The sequence below is a fragment of the Hyperolius riggenbachi genome, chromosome 3, assembly GCF_040937935.1.
Source record: "Hyperolius riggenbachi isolate aHypRig1 chromosome 3, aHypRig1.pri, whole genome shotgun sequence".
Lineage (NCBI taxonomy): Eukaryota > Metazoa > Chordata > Amphibia > Anura > Hyperoliidae > Hyperolius > Hyperolius riggenbachi.
The window spans coordinates 240738718-240753038 of NC_090648.1; the positions used below are offsets into that span (position 1 = coordinate 240738718).

Consider the following 14321-nt stretch of genomic DNA (forward strand, 5'->3'; position numbering starts at 1 on the left):
TAAGATCTGCAGAATGCCAGTCAACCAGTATTCTTTAAAAGTTCATAAATATGGCAGCATCCATATCTCAATTCGGGTGTCCTTTATAGGGGTCTGAGAAAATACCCATTTACTCAATGACCAGGAAGGAAATTCTTATCTTTCATGGAATCAGGATGATATTAACACAAAACCCCATCCAGCCATTACCAGATATCTTCAAATAGCCAGAAGTATGCATGGTGCTTTACAAAGAGGGATGAATGAAAGAATGTGCTACCTGCCTTGCAAAAAGCCCCAGTGCTCAAAGGCATGGTTGCAGAGGGTTACCTGCATGCTCACCAGATCTCTTCCTATACCTGGTAGCATGGCTGCCCATACACATGTAAGGGAATGCAACACTTTTTCCCTTCTATTTGCATTGAAAAGAAAACAGGTAAAAATTAAATAAAAAAATCCTCAATATACAATATGTGGGTACAGATTATCAGAGTCTCAGCACCATGGATACCCCTTCTGTCTAGTAACCAAGAGGTTCAGACTGGACCTCAGGTAAGCAGCTTCTTTATTGCATCTATTTACAAATGAGAGAACCCTTCCTTCCTTGTAGTGAATTTTACAAGAACTAAAGAATAATACTATGTGCTAATTAACTCACCTTAAGGGCCCGACCTCACCTGAGCGGGAATCTCGCGATTCCCGCTCACGGCAAACCGCTAGCGGTTTAGCAAAAACCGCTACACAATGTAGCGAGTGGCAGTGTTCTCACTGCCGCGGTTGCAGTTAGCGATAACCGCAACCGCGCTGCATGCAGCGGTTTGCCGGCGACGAGCGTTCCGCGATTAGCGATCGTGATTAGCGTGCAAAGCACGCTAATCGCGATCACTCCAAAACCACCGCAGTGTCCAGTGATTTTTCCACGCTAATCGCAGGAAAACCACTCCCGCAAAACGCCATTGGTAATCGCCGGCGTTCTGCGATTATAAGTGTGATCGGGCCCTTAATCACAATCTTTTCAAATTTTATTGACTCAAGCCCACTAAGTATAAGTTGTTGTTGTTTTTGTTTTTTTTTAAGCTAAGGGCTCTTTCACCCCAGAGCCCCTTTTCAGCGTTTTAACACAAGTCTATACTTTGCGTTAACCAAGGTAAAAGGAAAGTCCATAGACTTTCATTTTACCTTTCACACTCGACGCTGCGTTTCGATGCGTTGCGGTACGATGCATCCCGGCGCATTTTATCGTCGGGAATCGGCATTTCTCCGTCGCGTTAATTGATACTACCACCGCTACTCAGCATCGCACCGCAGATTCCGGACGACATGCAGCAACGCGCGCAGCCGTTCTCCTGCACGCATTGTAATGTGTAACCGGCCTAAAGGCAACCTGAGTTGACTGTATTATTGAAAGTGCCATTGTTGATTTTCTGTTTAAAATTGTATGCGTGCCTGGCTGTGGAGCTAATTCTGTGAGCTTCCAATACATTTTGAATCATTGGCACAGAAAAAGCATTTGGAACCCAAATAGGTGCAGCCTTGTTGCAGTTGTGTGACTGAAGATACTAGCCAAAAGATCTTTAAAGGAGTCACATAAGCACCTGGTATTTTTAAAGCAGGACACAAATACGACAGCCCTTGTATTCCTCTTATTTCAGGTTCTGTTTAGCGACAGTAAGATCAGTCACCTTGGAACTTTTTTTTTTTACAGTGAGTTTACCTGCAAGTCATGGATCATAATGCTGTACTGGATATTGTTAGACTCCAGGTAGATTTTGACATCTTGAAGAGCAAAGAATGGCACACGGATGTCAATGTATCTGTTGGGAAGAGCAGGCCCCTGCCAGAAGTCAATCTGTAATTCACAAAGCAACAAGAATTAAAGAGGAACTGTAGTGAAAGTAGCGTAATGAATACAAATGTTTTTTTTTTTTTTTTTACAATATTCATTTATAAATTATTTAGTCCATGTTCACCCATTTTAAAATCTTTCTTCTCCCTGATTTACATTTTGAAATTTATCACAGGTGGTGCCATCCTTAGCCCTGTCAGGTGATCTCTGTGGAATAAACAAAAAGAACAATCCCTGCGCTGTCTTTGATGGATGGTAGGGAGGTGTGGGTGGGTGCTGCTCCGGAAGCTGGATGGTGCCAGCGATTCTGACAAAAAGACAAAAAGGGAACAAGAGCGCACCGCTGGTGCAGTAAAGTTTTTTTACTTCAATCAGTCACGCTGATACAAGTTACACTTACAGTGTATCAGAAGTCAATGCGCCTGTCAGGCCTGCCGTCTATCCTCTCCTGTGTCCTGTGCTTGGCCAGAGCAGCGGGATGCATTGGAATCAGTGTGGGAGTCGGAGGCAGTGGGCGGAGCCAGGACACGGGGATGCCGTCTGACGTCACAACGTTTCGGCGTAGACCACACCTTCATCAGGTCGTCGCTGCTCTGGCCAAGCGTGGGACACAGGAGAGGATAGACAGCAGGCCTGACAGGCGCATTGACTTCTTATACACTGTAAGTGTAACTTGTATCAGCGTGACTGATTGAAGTAAAAAAACGTTAGTGCACCAGCGGTGCGCTCATGTTCCCTTTTTGATCTCTGTGGAATGCTCAGGAAGGAGGTGAAGGAGAATTCCACATAGCTAATCAGCCTAGGCTAAACACCAATGTGAGGAAGGTGCTGAATTCAGTTAACAGTAATCTATAGTTATAGGAAGTGTTTACCAAGAATTACCATAGAAGTGGGCATCCTGAATAATGTACTGCATTCTACTATATGTCACCAAAGTGCCTCTTTAAAGTGTGTACGTTTGAGAAAGCCTGGAGGAGGGCCGGGGCGAAACTTGTCACGTGACACGGCCCGCATGTCACTGACGTCATCACGCTGACTCTGCCGCGTTGTATGAGGAGATGGTTGTCACAGCGTGTCTCCTGCAGGGAGAAGATTCGTGTACGCTATCCAGCCTGTGGAACTAATGGTGCACGCCGGCAGCTATTCACACTGACGGTGGAGGACAATCAAGTCATCAGCTGAGCCCAGCGGTGGTGAGAGCCCGCTCGGGCAAATTTTATTCACTGTTAAGCCGTGCAAGGCTAAGGTGTGCATATTCTGCTGCTTGAACTGTGCCTACACCCTGAAACTGTGTAATCATATGGCTGTCCTTTCCTAGTTGGCATTCAAGTGCAACTGGATGAAGTTTGATAGCTGCTTAGTGGTTGGTCCACACTGTATATCCACCTAGACTGTGCATAGTCAACAAGCGGATAGTGTGATTCTATAGACTCAGCCTTACAGTGTGGCAGACCACACAATCACGGAAGATGCCTCATATAGCATCCTGGATGATACCTCGAAGCATATACTATCTTTAATCTAGGCCTGTATGGCAGTTATTGTGTATGGTCCACTTAGCCTATCAGGTTAATTGAGTATGATTGTATTTGCTGGTATGTGTGGTCTAGCGTGAATGGTCAGCTGACATACAGCTATACACGGCCGTGTATTTTAGGGGGGGGAAAGGGTGTTTTATGTGACTACAATTTGTGATTCATCAATAAACTTTTGTGATATCTGCTAGTAGACGCCTTCCATAGTTTTCTCTCATTTCCAGTCTTGGTTACGGGAAGCGGCTCCCCTGTTAAGGGTGTGAGATACTTTCATTCTTCTTGTGCTCCCCAATCTATGTTTGATTGTTCCTCTTTAGGCTACTTTCCCACCAAGATGTTGCGTTTTAGGGGACGTTATGGTCGCATAACTTGCCCCTAACGCAACGCATGGTGGTGTTGAAGTTGGACGTCAGATTGAGCTGCGTTATGCAGCTCTCAAAGCAGCCACTCCAGGTTAGTGATAGGAAGTCCGGATCTTTTTAAGGATTCGGATCATTTGAATCGGATCATTGAAAAGATCCGGATCTTTGAACCGAATCATTTGAATCATTTTACTAGGGAAGCAGACTGGGTGAAATGACTAGCAGGACAGGACTTTCCCTGCACTGTACATTCTGTATGTTCCTGTTTCTTCCAGACAGACATCCACTGTTAACTGAATCGTTCATTGTGGTGATCCGGATGATTCAACTCACAAAAAAGATCCGGATCAAATGAACAATTCGTTCATGATCCGGACAACACTACGAGTTCCACCACGAGTCACCACAGTGCAGTGAATATTAATTAGCCATGTGGCTGGCCGCAGAGTGGCTGCGGAGGAGGAGGGGAGACCTCCTCCTCCAACATTACTGAGCATGTGCAAACAGTCTAAAGTAGCTTGGCCCAGTATAACGTACAGCATGCAGCACTTTGTTTAAACGTGCTGCGTTACTATGTAACGCAATGTGTGCACTGTGAACAGCACAATAGATTTTACAGTTCTGTGAGTTAGGCTGCGTTACTGGCTGCTGTAATGTGGGACTTTAACGTCCCACTGTGAAACCAGCCTCAAAATGTACCAGAGACGATTGATGCTGCAGATTTGATACTTCCCCAGGGCTTCCTCCAGCCCCATAAGCACGCTTGAGTCCCTCGCTGTCCTCCCGCGGTCTGCCGTTCAGCTTCAATCATGGAGGTCTTCGCATGCGCAGAAGACCCTGACTGATATGACTGAACCAGTTAACAGGGCTGATCACGTTTGAACGGCAGACCGCCGGAGGACAGCAAGGGACTCAGACGTGCATATGGGGCTGAAGGAAGCCCCGGTAAGTATCATATCTGCAGCATCAATCGTCTCTGGTTTCCTTTAAACATTTATACATATGTATAGTAACAAGCCCATATATTTAGTTAGGGCTATGTTCATAGGCCAGGCGTGTCCGAGGTCTGGTCCGGGGGTCAAGTGTGTCCCGCTGAGCCATTTCTAGTGGCCCTCAAAGCTCTCTTCAGTTACTAATTCCATGCGGCCTGCAGGCCATAGCTGTGGTGCCACATGCAGTGGCCAGCAGCAGTAACAGCCACTGATCAGCAGCTGCCACTGTGCTAACTGCACATGCTATATGGGTTATTTCCCATGAAAATGTTTTATTTGACAAAATGTCACAGGCATAGTGTACCTAATGGCAATCAGCAAAAGTGTGTTTAATTTTGCTAGTCCGGCCCCCTAGCTCTCTAAAGAACGGCGATTTGGCCCCGGGCCTATACAGTTTGGACACCCCTGACATAAGCTGCCTTACTGAGTGGTGAACACAGCTAGGTGCTGCTGCTAGCCATGACAAAGCATAGAGCTTGCTTTGTGGCCTCATGTAGTTGTCTCTCATCTACACTTCTAAAAATGTGTGAATATTCATTTTTTCACTGTGTGTGTGTGTGTAAAGTACCATGTCAGTTGTGGGTATCCGCAGGCAGCTGGGCAGAGCAGTACATACTGTTCTGCACTGGGCATAGTGTGAATGGGTCTTTATGCCAGTGTTAATGCTAAAGAAATGCTATAAATATACAGTGGTTTGCAAAAGTATTCGGCCCCCTTGAAGTTTTCCACATTTTTTCACATTACTGCCACAAACATGAATCAATTTTACTGGAATTCCACGTGAAAGACCAATACAAAGTGGTGTACACGTGAGAAGTAGAATGAAAATCATACATCATTCCAAATATTTTTTTTACAAATAAATAACTGCAAAGTGGGGAGTGCGTAATTATTCAGCCCCCTTTGGTCTCAGTGCAGTCAGTTTCCCATAGACATTGCCTGATGAGTGCTAATGACTAAATAGAGTGCACCTGTGTGTAATCTAATGTCAGTACAAATACAGCTGCTCTGTGACGGCCTCAGAGGTTGTCTAAGAGAAAATTGGGAGCAACAACATCAAGAAGTCCAAAGAACACACCAGACCGGTCAGGGATAACGTTATTGAGAAATTTAAAGCAGGTTTAGGCTACAAAAAGATTTCCAAAGCCCTGAACATCCCACGGAGCACTGTTCAAGCGATCATTCAGAAATGGAAGGAGCACAACTGTAAGCCTACCAAGACAAGGCGTCCACCTAAACTCACAGGCCAAACAAGGCGGGCGCTCATCACAAATGCAGTCAAGAGGCCCATGGTGACTCTGGACGAGCTGCAGAGATCTACAGCTCAGGTGAGGGAATCTGTCCATAGGACAGCTGCACTGCACAAAGTGCACTGTGACTGCTCAAAGCTGGCCTTTATGGAAAAGTGGTAAGAAGAAAAGAAGAAAACCATTGTTAACAGAAAAGCATAAGAAGTCCCATTTGCAGTTTGCCACAAGCTATGTGGGGGACACAGCAAACATGTGGAAGAAGGTGCTCCGGTCAAATGAGACCAAAATGGAACTTTTTGGCCAAAATGCAAAACGTTATGTGTGGTGGTAAACTAACACTGCACATCACTCTGTACACACCATCCCCACTGTCAAATATAGTGGTGGCAGCATCATGCTCTGGGGGTGCTTCTCTTCAGCAGGGACAGGGAAGTTGGTCAGAGTTGATGGGAAGATGGATGGAGCCAAATACAGGGAAATCTTGGAAGAAAACCTCTTGCAGTCTGCAAAAGACTTGAGACTGGGGCGGAGGTTCACCTTCCAGCAGGACAATGACCCTAAACATAAAGCCAGGGCAACAATGGAATGGTTTAAAACAAAACATATCCATGTGTTATAATGGCCCAGGAAAGTCCAGATCTAAATCCAATTGAGAATCTGTGGCAAGATCTGAAAACTGCTGTTCACAAACGTTGTCCATCTAATCTGACTGAGCTGGAGCTGTTTTGCAAAGAAGAATGGGCAAGGATTTCCGTCTCTAGATGTGCAAAGCTGGTGGAGACATACCCTAAAAGACTGGCAGCTGTAATTGCAGCAAAAGGTGGTTCTACAAAGTATTAACTCAGGGGGCCGAATAATTACGCACACCCCACTTTGCATTTTTTTTTTTAAATGTTTGGAATCATGTATGATTTTCGTTCCACTTCTTACGTGTACACCACTTTGTATTGGTCTTTCACGTGGAATTCCAATAAAATGGATTCATGTTTGTGGCAGACTGGCAGTAATATGACAAAGGGCTTGATTCAGTAAACGGTGCTAACCCAGTTAGCACGCCTAAAGACTTTGGGCGTGATAACTAGGGTGCTAACTGGGTCAGCACCATTTACTAAATTTACATCGCGCGCAAAGTCCCACACTGAAAACTTTGCGTGCCCACAGCGCGGTGTGCGCAAAATGTCGCATCGCGGTGCGACGAAAATGGTGCGTTGATGCGCCTATAAGGTCGCATTGCGTGCGACTTTAACGTCACATGGTGCGACATTAAGGTCGCACCCAATGCAACCTTATAGGCGCATCGGGTGCGCTGTTTTTGCGGTGCGCACGCAAAGTTTTGCGTGCGGGACTGTGCGCGCGATGTGAATTTGGTAAAGGGTGCTAACCCAGTTAGCACCCTAGTTATCACGCCTAAAGTCTTTAGATCTGAATGTATCATGCCTAAACTAACTTTAGGCATGATATAGGGCTTTTCACAGGCGTGCTAACACTTAGCACGGTTTACTGAATCGAGCCCTAAATGTGGAAAACTTCAAGGGGGCCGAATACTTTTGCAAACCACTGTACACTCTGCTTTGAATGTTACAGCAATGTATGTGGTCATCCATCCTCTATAAAAAAAAAACCTGTGTCCCTGCGAGTGCTGTCTCTGTGTAGCTGGGTCCGTGCTTTTTGCTACTGCGCATGTGCGCAGCACGGACCCAGCTTCACAGAGACAGGAGGACAGGGACGGGGCCAGGGAGCCAGGCGGACGTATGAGCGGGCTGCCGGGGGTGTGCACGTTGGGTGCGCACGTGCGCAGTACATGCAGCGGCAAGAAACACAGACCCTAGAGCCCGTTTTTAAACGGGCTTGGGTCTGCTAGTAGTCTATAATATTATAGTATAGAACAGTAAGATCATTATGTCAACATGGGCATTTAACTGTTAAATAGATGAAAGGAGATCAGGCTCTAGCTAGTTAGCTAGGAGTTGTGATGCATTGTTTAAGTTGAACCTGTTGCCATCCACAGTTCAGTATTGATAGCCGATTATCACTGAATCTCATAACTGGGGAACTGGGCAATATACGTTAGTATTTTTTTTTATGTGCGTTTCACCAATAAAAACGCTTGAAGTTAAAAATGGGAGGAAAGGATCCCGGAGGCGAGTAGTTTAGCAGTGAGACTGCAAAAGTATAATGGGAAGGCAAAGCAGATATACCTGATGTATTAGGGAAACATGAACCCTACACAGGAAGTATACATTCTCTTATGTGTTTAATTTCTTTCTTTAATGGTTTGGTCCTATTGACACGTTGCGTATTAGTACAAAGAGAGTGTTTTAAATGTTAAGGCGAAATCCAATAAAATAATTTATTTTAATTTTGGATTTTATGGTGGTTCTATGTTAGCCAGGTCTTTGTTTATCAGGAAAAAAAATAAGGTGGCTTCAATTGGACCCACTTTACTCTACTTCAGTAGAAGATGTTTCATCACTCCTACATAGTTGCTTCTTCAGTTATTACAAGAGAAGGTGATTTCTAGATATTTTATGTGTACAGCGTATCCACTTACTTCAGTCAACATTTTAGCTAACTGATCTTATTATGCAGTCAACCCTTTCCAATCCATTGTCGGACAAGATCAGACATCTTTGGCTTGATTCACAAAGCGGTGCAAACTGTTAGCACGCTAGTGAAAAGCCCCTTATCACGCCTAAACTCAGTTTAGGCATGATAAGTTTAGGCATGATAAGTTTAGGCGTGATAACTATAGCACCAACTGGGTTAGCACCGCAGTGCACAGCTGATCAAAAGTTTTGCGCTAGCAAAGTCTGGTGCGCGAAACATCGCATAGAGTTTAATGGCGCTGCTTTGCGTGCAGGACTTTGCGATCTAAACTTATCACGCCTAAACTTATCATGCCTAAACTGAGTTTAGGCATGATAAGATGGTTATCACGCCTAAAGTCTTTAATTGGGTTATCACCGCTTTGTGAATCGAGCCCCAGGAGCATTCTCCATACCTCTTTATGTCTGACCACATCCAACAAGGGAACGTTGGGTTGTGGTCCCTCTGGTCCAAGTGTCAGACTAATTGCAACACTTTGATCTCCTCTGGCATCACTCTGTGCCTCATAATTCATGTATTATGGGTGTGTGTTTGTGCTGCCTCTGGCTGTTCTGCCATTGGCTCCAATCCGATATGGCATCAGGCCCCTGGCACCAGCTCCGCCTCCACCGATTTACAGGCACTTCCTCTTTGCACTAGTGCGAGGAGGTAGTGAACCCATTGGCACCCTGACACTTAGCTTGCAAATGTACACTGTTATACAAGCTGCACACTGAATACTTTACATTGTATCAAAGGGGTAGATGCATAAACTTGCACAGACATCGCATGGCAATATTACACTTACTACTACTTACTCACCATAGTCCAGTACCGCGGGTCACACTAATAGTGTAACTTGTGTACAAAGTGCTGGTAGTAAGTGTAATATTGCTATGCGATGTCTGTGCATGGTAATATTACCAAAAGTTCAGGCATCAACCCCGCTGTGTCATATCTTCAGTGCTGTCCCATAAAAAAATAATAGTAAAATATTTACACAAATGTGAGAGTAATAATCAGTTATGTGAGATAGGGCTTGATTCACAAAAGAGTGCTAACTGTTAGCACGGCCATTTTCGCGCAAATTTTTCGCATTTGCGCGCGATCACGATTTTTGCGCGCAATTAAACATTTTTGCGTGCAAACGCGATTTTTCTCGCGAAATCATTATCGTTTTGTGCGAAAATACGTGTTTACGTGCGAAACCGTTTAATTGCACGCAAAAATTTGCGATCGCGAAAATTCGCGTGAAAACGTCCGTGCTAACAGTTAGCACTCTTTTGTGAATCAAGCCCATAGTGTAGTAATGCTATATTCTATTATATATTATTCATAATAAAGCCACAACTAAAGTGTCAGGATGAGTAAAAGCACTAAACCTAATAATAAATGTAGTTACCCTCAGGTCCTCAAAGGTTTCCAGTTCCCGCACCAGGTTCACCTCCTCCTCGGTGACTGGGAGAATTCTCAGGACTTGCTGTCTGCAAGCATATTCATAAGTTAACTTGGGGTAAATTCATAAAACTCTTAATATTGATTAAAAAGAGGCATTTTTGAAAATATATCAGTAATTTGTTAATATCAAAAATCACAAGATTATAATGTTATATGATATCCCTTGTACAAGTAAAGGATGTTTTTTTTCCCTATTTACTGTTTATCAATATGCAATATGTTAAAAAAGTAGTCATAGATCCAAGAAGTATAAACTGAGCATATAATAAAAACAATACATAGCTTCAGTGAAATATGAGCTCTGAGCTCTTAGACTAGATTCACACTGGTGTGTTGCATCAGACAATATAATCACATAGCAAATGTGATATAAACACTTTCACATTGCCATATTAGCATTGTGGCAAAAACTATTCCCATAATGCAAGGCATGCTATATCGGTGCAATGAAATACAGGTGCAAATAACTACACACAAATAACTCTATTCTTCAATTGAAGGGGACATGCAAGGTACAGGATTTCGGCATGCCAATGGGGAACAGTAAATTCGGGCGCCTGAGGCAAGTGGACAAATCGGGCGCCGCCATTCACTCCCATAATAAATATCGTTTAATGGGCGCCCGACAGGAAAAAAGGGCGCTGGAGAAAAATAACGTTTTATAAGCGGCGCCCGGAGACTTTTACTGTTTTATAACTGCTTCTCATGATTACACATTATTTTATGATTTAAAATTTTTTAAACATTATTTTTAAACGAAAAACAGTACAATCTTTTTTAAAACATTATTTTTAAACGAAAAACAGCACAATATTTTTTTCACACGTTATTAATGCTTATCACAGGGGGGTCTTAGGTTTAGGCACCACCAGGGGGGTCTTAGGTTTAGGCATCAACAGGGGGGTCTTAGGTTTAGGCACCACCAGGGGAGTCTTAGGTTTAGGCACCACCAGGGGAGTCTTAGGTTTAGGCACCATCAGGGGAGTCTTAGGTTTAGGCACCACCAGGGGGGTCTTAGGTTTAGGCACCAACACGGGGGTCTAGGGGTTAGGGGTAGGTACAGGGAGGGTTACTTACTATTTTTTTTTAAACGTTATTATACGTTTCACTTTTTAAACAGAAGATTAACGTTTTCACAATTGCCAATTTCATGCACATTATTTAATGATTTATAACTTTATAAAACATTATTTTTAAATGAAATATAGTACATTATATTTTTAAACGTTATCCATGTTTATCGTTTAAAACCCGGCGCCCTTTTTTCCCAGCGCCCCTTTTTAACGTACGCATGCCAATGTGTTGCTAGTGTCAATAACCATTATCAGTTACAATTCCTGTGAGTATGTAGTTAAACCTTTTCAGTATGTTCAATTTCAAAATATTTCATAAATACAAACATTATTATTTATTTAAATATGAAACATTATGTATGAATATTTCAAATGTATTATGCCTGGTACACACCATGCAATTTCCTGTCGGATAGATGGGTCGAATCAATTATTTGTGACAAGTCTGATCTGAATTACAATCGTTTTTCTGATGGATTTTTCAATCGATCAAAATCAATCAGAAAGACAGTCAGAAATCAGATCGGATGTGACAGAAATAATCAATTTGACCCATCTACCTGACTGGAAATTGCATGTTGTATACCAGGCATTAGCGGCAGCAAGAAGTAATTTTAAAGCAAGTTCAGAATTCTATTTTCACTCATCAGTAGTTAATATTGCAATGTAACACTACCTCTCCTACTGTACAGTCCGCAGCACTATTACAGATTACAGCTGTTACAATATGATCGTTAAAGTTCTCAAGCTTGAGATGTAGGTGATCCAGTCTATTACGACTTGGTGACCTTCATTTAATGTTTGTACCCAGCAACCACAAGAGTAGAGTTCCCTTTTCAAACTGTACACATTGTTATAGTGGTCATTTCTATGTTTCTTATACAATAAAAACATGATGTGCAACATACCCACTGAAATTCTCCTTGCAGGTGACAGCCACTACCAAGGCAAGTAACACCAATATACCCTTCATCTTGGAATCGTCAGAAGTTTCAGAATCCAAGAGATTGTGTATATATATACTGCGGCCTGCTGAGTCACACTAAAGTGCCTTCCTACTTTCCAGGTACTCTCTCTAACACCTGCTTTTATTCCCACAAATACCTGATTAATAGACCTGATTAACACATTGGAAACTTAGCACCTGCTAGCCAGATTACTATATTTAAGTGCAGCTTTATCAAGAGGCTCTTCTTAATACTGATATTATTGCAGAACTTAAAGTAGTATCTCCAAATTACAAAACAATGGTCAGTACCGTTTCATTTTGCTATTTCCACATTCTGGAACCTACTTATAAATTAGCCAGATTAGCCCCCCAAATATAGTATAGGTAGCCAGATTAGCCCTGAAGCGTAGGTAGGTAATTAGCCTTCAAAGTATAGTATAAGTAGCCTGATTAGCCCCCAAAGTATAGTTTAGGAAGCCAGATTAGCCCCCAAAGTATAGGTAGGCAATAAGGATAATCGGAAATGCCAATTTATGCTTCCGCGGAAAATCTGCTTCTACCATTGCCGATTACCGCTACCGTTTCCGCGAACAACTTCCGCCAACTTCAACATCAATTTTCTCAAAAACAACAAGCTATTTTGGATCTTTTTTCCCTCTTGTTCCCATTCTTCTCTTTAACATACCCTGCAAATTTAGTGTTTCTAGCACCTACAGGGGCTTTGCTATTAGCTGCTACAGTCGGTGGCTACTGACTGTATAGGTAAATGCGCAAAATCCGCATTACCAATATGCGGTAATTTTATAAAAATCAGAAGACTCAGAATTAATAAGCCAATCAGAGAATGTGGATTTAGGCAGAAATTCCCGCATTCTCTGATTGGCATATTCATTCGGAGTCTTCTGATTGGCTTAAAATGACCGCATATTGGTAACGCAGATTTTCCGCATTTAACATTACAGTCAATGGCCGCCGACTTTAGTGGTTAATAGCAAAGCCCCTGTAGATAACACCAAATTTGCAGGGTATGTTAAGGAGGAGAGTGGAAAACAAAAGGATTTTTTTTTCTCAAAATGACCTTGTTTTTGAGAAAATAGATGTTAAATTAGAAGGAAAAAAGTAGCAAAGTTAATGCGGTAAAATGACAGATAATGTATGAACATGTATATAAATGTATTTATTTTTATTTTTTATGTGTATGTTCAGAGTGAAAAAAAAATTGATGTGGGGTTCCCCTCCCAATCCTCTATAACCTCTTGTCTCCCACACCTAATATGGCAGAGTTACCTACAAAATCGCACCTAATACAGTATATGTCATTACAGTGTTCTTCAGTAATCAAAAGCTCTCCAACATTAAAGCAAAAGTCCCCTTTGTCCACCATTCAGGTTAAAATAACAGCACCCTTATCCTTGATGTCAGTGGTGCACCTAGAAAGAAAAAAAAAGTCTTCAGTCTTCTCTGCCGCTGGCTTTCTCAAGCCTGGCTTTTCAGTAGGTCTCTCCTCCTCCTATCAAGCAGGGGGCGTGGTCGACCATGTATATGGGTGGGGCCAGGTGGAAATACAGGCGGGGCCAGGGACAAGCGCCGTATAAGGCAAGTGGGTGGAGCATAGACGGCTGGATTTTTTAATGCAGTGCAGCAGCAGCAGCAGCCGCTCCTCCCTGGCTGGAACTAAAGATTTATTGTCGGGCCGGCCAGGGATATTCATACGAAGGCAGCAGGCGGGTGGGAAAATAGTTCCCCCTCACCTACCTGCTGCTTACAGACATGGGGCTTGATTCACAAAAGCGTGATAACTCAGTTGTCATGCCTAAAAGCTTTGCATGTGCAAACTAGGGTGCTAAGTAGTTAGCACGTGCAAACTACTTAGCACCGTAGTTAGCACGCGCAAACTACTTAGCACCGTAATCAACACGTGCAAACTACTTAGAACCATAATTAGCACGTGAAAACTACTTAGCACCCTAGTTAGCATGTGCAAACTAAGTAGTTTGCACGTGCTTACTAGGGTGCTAAGTAGTTTGCACATGCAAATGACAGTGCTAAGTAGTTTGCACATGCTAACTAGGGTGCTAAGTAGCTTGTACGTGCTAACTACTTAGCACCCTAGTTTGCACGTGCAAAGCATGTTAGCACATGCAAAGTGGCTTTTCACTGGCGTGCTAACACTTTGCACGCTTTAGTAAATCAAGCCCATAGTGTTGGGGACTGGGTGCGAGGTGTGCATGGATGTTGTGATCCCTACGCCACTGGTTCTGGATCATATTGACATGAGTTTCTTCTGTGCA

The 14321-nt window shown here is 43.1% G+C and overlaps 1 protein-coding gene across 1 annotated transcript in view; it reads right to left on the minus strand.

Moving 5' to 3' along the window:
- Positions 1 to 12054, minus strand: part of LOC137562284 (carboxypeptidase A1-like) — a 33333-nt gene extending 21279 nt beyond the window's left edge. The window contains exons 1-3 of the mRNA XM_068273619.1: positions 11990 to 12054; positions 9953 to 10034; positions 1694 to 1828 (exon numbers count right to left, since the gene is read on the minus strand). Of these exons, the coding sequence (XP_068129720.1) occupies positions 1694 to 1828; positions 9953 to 10034; positions 11990 to 12054 (282 nt within the window). The remainder of the gene's footprint in view (positions 1 to 1693; positions 1829 to 9952; positions 10035 to 11989) is intronic.
- Positions 12055 to 14321: the final 2267 nt, after the last annotated feature.